Source organism: Cynara cardunculus, unplaced genomic scaffold, assembly GCF_001531365.2.
Source record: "Cynara cardunculus var. scolymus isolate 2C unplaced genomic scaffold, CcrdV1 Un_Scaffold_4489, whole genome shotgun sequence".
NCBI lineage: Eukaryota > Viridiplantae > Streptophyta > Magnoliopsida > Asterales > Asteraceae > Cynara > Cynara cardunculus.
The window spans coordinates 25,018-32,875 of NW_020201922.1; the positions used below are offsets into that span (position 1 = coordinate 25,018).

At 35.7% G+C, this 7,858-nt stretch overlaps 1 protein-coding gene across 1 annotated transcript in view; it reads right to left on the reverse strand.

Annotated features, from left to right (window-relative positions):
* Positions 1 to 4,828: 4,828 nt before the first annotated feature.
* LOC112504056 (cationic amino acid transporter 1-like) overlaps positions 4,829 to 7,858 on the reverse strand; it is a 9,420-nt gene continuing 6,390 nt past the window's right edge. Inside the window, exons 3-4 of the mRNA XM_025108023.1 lie at positions 6,522 to 7,227; positions 4,829 to 5,617 (exon numbers count right to left, since the gene is read on the reverse strand). Of these exons, the coding sequence (XP_024963791.1) occupies positions 4,930 to 5,617; positions 6,522 to 7,227 (1,394 nt within the window). The 3' untranslated portion in view covers positions 4,829 to 4,929. The remainder of the gene's footprint in view (positions 5,618 to 6,521; positions 7,228 to 7,858) is intronic.

The following is a 7,858-nucleotide window of genomic DNA, read 5'->3' on the forward strand; positions in this document are numbered from 1 at the left end:
GCATTCAACAATGAAAGGAAGCTTGCCAAGCACGATTGTTGTTGTCTTGTCCTTATGCACACAAAGAACAAACCCATACCCTTTCTAAATGTTAATACGGTACAGAGCCGACTAGTCGACTCTATTGCCTACCAACTTTAGGTAAGGATGTATGCTCATGAATAGGCTTTTTGTACTATTCATTGTTGCAAAGGACAAGCCTTCCTCTTAAGGCTTGACACGCACTCTGACCCTACCATATTGTATTAAATGAACATTTAATGCATTAGGTATAAATAGAAGTGTTTCTTCTCCATGCAGAGTGCGCGCGCAACACACTCTCTTAACCTAATTCTTACTTTGAGCATTCTAGAGCTTAAGTAAAAGAATTTTTTTTACAGCATTTCTTTTMTCATTTGCTAAGATTCTGTRTGTAACCAAAGATTGTTTAGATAGGTTTTCTTACCTTATCTTTCCGCAAACAGTCTTGTAAAATTTGTATTGATCTTTTTTTATCAATATACATTTTAAATTTGAAAATACTGTGTTTGTATTCATCCCCCCCTTCTACAAATTGTTATACATATCTTGTAGACCCTCAAGGGACCAACAATTAAACTCACTCAGATATGGATGTCCTCTTGGGTAGGGTTGTTGGTTCTGACAGTCCATAGAGGTATTTTTGTAAAGCTCTCAGTYCCTCCAAAAAAWTTTACATTGTAAGCTCATTTGATCACAAATGATTGATAAAAAATAATATTGCAATGAATCTCATTTGATCATATGAAATTTGATCAAGAATAAATTTTCAATTAAGTACATGTACAGTTAAGGAGTGATGCACAAATCAGATTATTCAAAAAAATTATTGGAAGAAATGAACGAAGATCTATAAGAACACATTTACGGATTTATTCAATCAAAGAATAAAGAAATGTGTATCAATAAAAGAATTATTTTTCAGATAAGCTCAGAAAACAACATTGAATACAAATGAGTGTATTATCACCGAAAATAATTTATTCTTTTAGAGACTTGATAATAACAATTTGAAGGATAGCTGAAACAAGTATTGGAAATATGTACGAAAAGAAAATACACAAGTAAAATCTCAATGAAATACTTGTTCAAAAAATAGTACTCGTTTCCAAAAAGAAATAAAATTAAAATCATTTAAAATTCTCACTTCTTAGAAATGAAAAACGTTTAAGTTCAAAGAAGTTGTTTGAACATTTTAGGAAAACATTTTATATACAAAGAAGTTGTTCTTCTTCAATGCATATTTAGAAAAAGTTAAGAATGATATACYTGACAAAAATGACAGATCAGCTTGAAATGATGATGATGGACTCCCCCTTGATGACACAACTCAAAACACTCAAACAAATTATTAGAATTTGACATTAAAGCACAATAAGATCAAATACAGATGAAAAAATTAAGCTTAAGCTCYCCCTTGAAAGATGGATCAAATTTTCATCCAGACAGATTAAGCATTCCAAGCTTGTTTACTAAAAATGAAAACCTTTTCTCGTCGAGAGTTTTGTGAAAATGTCAGCAAGTTGGAAATGAGTCTGCACAAAATGCATCTCAATTAAGCTTTTTTCTACATTATTCTTAATGAAATGATACYTGATATCAATGTATTTGGTCTTAGAGTGTTGAAYTGGATTAGAAGTTATTGCAATCGCGTTTTTTGAATTGCAGTTGATAGGAACTTTATTAAATGTGTACCCRTAGTCTAGAAGTTGTGCCTTCATCCACAAAACTTGTGAACAACAACTAGCTGCTGCAACATATTCTGCTACAACAGTAGAAGTTGAAACACAGTTTTGCTTCTTCGAAGTCCAACTTACTAGCTTGTCGCCTAAGAATTGACAGGATCCAGAAGTGCTCTTTCTATTCAGTTTGCAACCTGCATGGTCAGAATAAGTAAATGCAATTAGCTCAAAACCATATTCTTTTAGATACYAGAGGCCCAAATTTTGTGTGCCTTTGAGGTATCTAAGAATTCTTTTTACTGCAGCAAGATGTAACTCTTTTGGATTAGCCTGATATCTCGCACAAAAACATGTTGAAAACATTATATTTGGTCTACTTGAAGTTAAGTACAATAAAGATCCAATCATGGCACGGTAATTTTGTTGATCAACAGATTTTCTAGGTAAATCTGCATCCAATAAAGTACCAGTAACCACGGGAGTAATTATGGAAGAACATTCAGACATATTAAGTCTTTTTAAAATATCTTTTACATATTTGGACTGATTAATGAATATGCCATTAGGGAGGTGTTTTATTTTAAGACCAAGAAATTTAACTCTCCCATCATACTTATCTGAAATTTAGATTTCATGATGTCTGAGAAGTTCTTACAAAACTTAGGATTCGTATAACCAAAAATAATATCGTCAACATATATTTGAATCAAGATCATGTGTTTACCTTGCTTTTTAAGAAATAACATATTATCTATCGTACCTTTCTTGAAACCAGATTTTAGTAGGAATTGAGTTAGAGTATCATATCATGCCCAGGAGCTTGTTTCAAACCATATAAAGCTTTGTCTAGGACACAGACATGATCAGGTTTATGTGGATTAACAAAGCCTTCAGGCTGACTCACATAGACTTCTTCATGAAAAATACCATTTAGGAATGCCGATTTGACATCCATTTGGTAAACTTTGAAATTCTTGACATCCATTTGGTAAATTTTGAAATTCTTGTGAAAAATACCGTTTAGGAGCAAAGGTCTCGTCATAATCRATATCTTCTTGTTGACTTTAACCTTTAGCAACCAATCGRACTTTGTTTCTCACTACAATTCCCATCTCGTCCTTTTTGTTTTGGAAGACCCATTTTGAACMAATAATGGATTTGTCTTTTGGCCTCGGTATGAGTCTCAAGACTTRGTTCCTTTTGAATTCCCGAAGTTCATCTTGCATGGCATTGATTCAATTTAGATCTTGCAACRCTTCAGATGGCTTATTTGGCTCTATTGAACTAAGAAAGTTTACGAATTATTTGAGTAGGGGGATGATCTTTCGTCCACTTGTGAGTACAAGGAAGGGGTTGAACATCAATTAAGTTGTTTTGATCATCATATTCATCAGTTACAGGTTGAATTTCACTTTCAACTTCAGCGTGAAATTCTGATTCAGCTTCAGCTTGAATCTCATAATGTTCAGCTTCATTGGCAGGTTGAGAAGACTCAAATTGATCAATATCGGATTGAAAAATCTCTGGTTGAGTTTGTGCCTCAGCTTGAACATGTTCTGATTTAGTACCTTCAGTAGATTCAGGTTGGACAACATTTGATGTTGAACAACTAGCWTCAGATGGTCCAGAAAGTTAAACAACTTGCGGAATAGGGACTACTGGTTCATTCAACTTGGGTAGATCAGATATTTCGTAATCTTCAAGAATATACCAAGTAAGATCAAATGCGTCTTTAAACAAAKAATCTAAATTAGATTTTATAGAAGAATCAGAATTTATTATCCTGTTTGGAACAGGTTCTACACTGTTTTGTGTAKAAGTTAACTGTTGTAGCTTGACTCCCGAACTGATTTGTTCARAAGTCGAAGATTCATCGAATCTGACGTTGAGGCTTTCTATGACAGGTATGGAGGTAGAGTTGTTGGTCACCTTTATATAAAACAAAAGCCTAATAGGGTGTGGAGGTAGAGTCGTTGGTCACTTTCATTGATTGTGGTCCTCATTTTCTGGCCTCGAGCAACCGATGATTTCGAGTGAATTTTCATCTCTGTCGAAAGGCAAATTCATTAATTATTAGGTTTTCAAATTGGGTTGCGATGTGTTAATTGCTAGTGTCATTCTATCACTTCAAAGTCCCAAAATAARTGTCTAGTCCATTATGAAAAGACACACAATTTTATAAATGTGTAATTATTATACTTTTTAGTTAATGAAATGACAATTTTACTCATAATAATAGGAGTAGTTAATTTTTACATCTCATAATTAAGGTAGAATTAGAAAGTAGATATTACTTTTSGAAATGGACATAGGGAAAATCAATGTCAATTGCTTTCCTAGAATGGAACAAGATGRCTGTCTCAACCACACCAGAAAAAGCAGCACCACCGTCTATTTCATCGTCATGGGACGATAGCTCAAATTCAACAGGCATTTTGAGTGTCAACAACGATGAACGACCGACACTCCTTCAACGTTCAAACGTCGCTCAAATAATTGGTTTGGACACTAAGAAAGGAAAATTTAGGACTGCAAGTTTAGCCGTGTGTACATGAAAARCAGTCTCTCTTTATGCCCCATAGGGTTGAGGAAAGATTTTTCTACATCTTAACCTTTCTAGACCTACAGAAATTTTACTTTTGCATGAGATTTACTTGGCTTTTTATTTAGACATATGTACATGAAAACAACCTCTCAAYCCCATGCGATAGAGGAATGGTTTTTGTATAATTATACTTCCCAAACCTACACAGATTTAACTTCTACATGAGATTTACTGGGTTTGTTTGTTTTTGTTATTTAGCCATGTGTATATGGAAACAATCACTTTACCWTGTGRAATTTATCTATAACTATGTTCGATTCGGTTAGAAGGGAAGTAATGRTGAAAAACTAAGAAGAGATATCCACCCTCGGATCAATCCTAATTGAATGTCAACACTAATAAGGTGCACCTAGATGCACCGGATCAATTCCCTTCTAAAGCGCAATTCATGAGTGCGCATGAGATTAAAAGTGATCAAGGGTTCAATATMTTTTTTTATACTTCTCACGATAACATCCCTTATCATATGTGTGATTGCCAATAAGTTTGTTTGATTAGATTTGGTTATTTATTATTGTGTGCATTTTGTCAACTGAATTTAAATATCATACCCACCACTTCCACTTKTAATATAAACACATACATTTTTAGAATAAAAACCATAAAATCAGGTAAGAAAATAAACTATGATGCATCAGAAGTAGCTATTAAACCATTTTTATTCTCAAACTCGTTATTCATTTCTTTCCCTTCTTCAACCTTCTTCCATTGCTTCTCCTCCTCCCTAGCAGTGTCATAAGCTGCATGAAGTCCAAACAAGAAGTAATACACCAACAACAACCCAGTCCATGCTGCAAACCGAATGAACGAGTCCTTATCGATCGATCCAAGAAGGAAAATRTTGATCGCAATTGAAGCCGACGGCAGCCACGGTACCAACGGAACCCCCCACATCTTCGGTTCTCGTGCTTGTGGGACGAAAGCCCAAAGTGAGGTGGTTCCGGCTGCCCAAATTGGGACCGTKATGCAGTACCCGATCCAACCGTGTTTAGAGATYCCCCAATACGYGGCAGTGGCGCATGATGAAARGAGGATGGTTAGTAAGCAAGCGATGAGCTTGTTACGGTTGGCGGYGGTGGTGACGCCAGTGACRTAGTAGCGACGGACGAGGAGGGCGACGGCTACGAGCATGAATATGAAGAGTGTGGAKATGGAGAGGAGGTTTGAGAGGATGTCAAGTTTGGTGAAGAAAGCAACCACAGCCGTCGCCATGAGCATGACRACAGTTGCATTGACGGGGGTACCGGTCTTGGCGTCCACGATTGCAAACCATGGAGGCATCATATGTGTTCGAGCGATGTGAGTTAAATACCTACAATGGGTTTGAGATATTCATATAATCAGATTTAATGCAAATGCAWACTTTCACTTTTGAGATAGACCAAACCAAATGAATACATAATATCCTAGAGGTGATCATTGTAGCTTGGTCGTGCACAAGGCCTAAATTATTATTTTTATTCAACAGATCTAATCTAACAAATCCAAGCCTGTTTTTGCATACTTGATAATTTTTCATACCCGTCATATAAACAGGTCGGGCTTTCCTGCTAATGAGCCTAAAAACCTTTTACACGTACAAAAGGCAAAACTAATATAAAATAAGTCATGAAATTATTCAAAATGTAAATTGTTTTCCAACTTGAAATAACATAAAAATAATTTTACACAATATGAGGTATGGACATTTCCTCTCCTATAATTTATCAACACCCAGATTCTGGATTATTCAACAATTAGATATTTCAAACACCTAATATCTCAAGATATTGATACACAACATATCATATATAGAATATACATATTTAAGGAGGTGATTGTTAATCAATAGGGGGAGTCCGTCTAAAAGCCAAGYAATTGAACTTCTAAAAATTTTTGATAGAAAAAAGTAGTAACATAAAATTTAATTAAATCTAAAAATGGAAATGGGCCGGGCGGATTGCCTAGATTCTTTTCATTGCTCGACCTCATCAATTAATTTTAACGGTGCARCCTGATCCGTCCATTTACCGAGACTAGTTGTTCAAACCCCTTTTTCTAACAGGTTGGTCGCCTTTGAGTCTAGCGGGTCATTTTTAAAGTAGGGTCTAGGGGTCGATGTACAAAGACATGTCCTCTACTCAAAACGGTAGAGTGAAGACCGCTGACTTTTGCAAAAACGTAAGGAAAAAAGAAAAATTAACAAATATCGGAAAATAGATTATCGTTCAACTTACCTAGCTTGTCCAACGGCTCCAACTAGGAGCACAGAGGTCATACCCTTTAGAGCTCCGGCRGCAACTACATATTTTGCCCARTCCCATCCTACCGCTTTAAACGCTACCGAGAAAGGAGCATCGACATTTATCTGGTCATATGGTTGCATCAAGCAAAGTGTTATCGCCAACATGCAATATAGGATGGTTGTGATCACCATCGAGCCAACAAGACCGATGGGAATGTCTTTGGCCGGATTCTTAGTCTCCTCGGCCATGGTTGCAACAGCATCGAACCCAACATAAGCAAAGAAGAGTACAGCCGAGGCCTTGARCACTCCTCGGGCTTTTTTCGGTGCAAAGKGTTTGTAGTTCTCTGTGTYGGCRTTGATAAGACCACAAATGATGATGAACAAGATGATGATAATGTGAACAACTGAGGCAACGTAGTTGATTCGAGACGAGCCTTTGGTGCTGACAATCGCGATGATGCAAATGATCGCAATGACACCTACTGCGATTGGGTCCAAATGGTTGTAGTCCTTTGCGAGCCCRTGAGCTGTGATGCGGAAGTCGTTAGGCTCGTAGTTACAGAGGGTGGCAAAGTAGGATGTCCATGAACGCGCCACCGCAGCTCCGCCAATCACATACTCTAAGAGGATGTTACCAGCGGCAATAAAGGCCACAAAGTCTCCTAACTCCACCCTCAAATAAGCAAACGAGCCACCTGAAAATTRTGTACCATTAGACCATCTTTAACCTAGACACTAAAAAAATACCAAATCTGGTGGGCCAATTAACGCAAAAAATAAAATCAACTCCAACCACCAAGAACATCAAATTTKTGGACCGCATATTAAATATTCATTGAAGTAAATATTAATTATTAAAAGAATTGTATTTAWAATTAAATAAATAATAAAATCAAAATTCCTGATGGATCCTATGGTACCCGAATTTATCGTGTAAACAGTATCCCTCTAAATACAGAGGTCGCCTCACTTTCTCTCTATGTCACAAGCAAATTTTTTGTCGGTTTACAGTGCGATTGAAGAAGGTAAACACCAAATTTATGTACTTTCGGATTGATTGGAGATGCTCTACTAGTTCGTTTCAGCAACCCTGGTTTTTAGATCCTTAGAACATCTATACATTATCCAGAACAGAGCAAGTGGAAGAGAGATGATTAAAAAAACTTTAAATTCTAACTTACCAAAATTAAATAATTTAAATAATGATAGCAACAACATCAATAAATATGAATGTATTGTAAATCTAGATAGATATTAAATTTATCAGATATTTTTAATAATTAATTAATTATTAAAATCATTAAATGAAATTTATTTAAATGATTT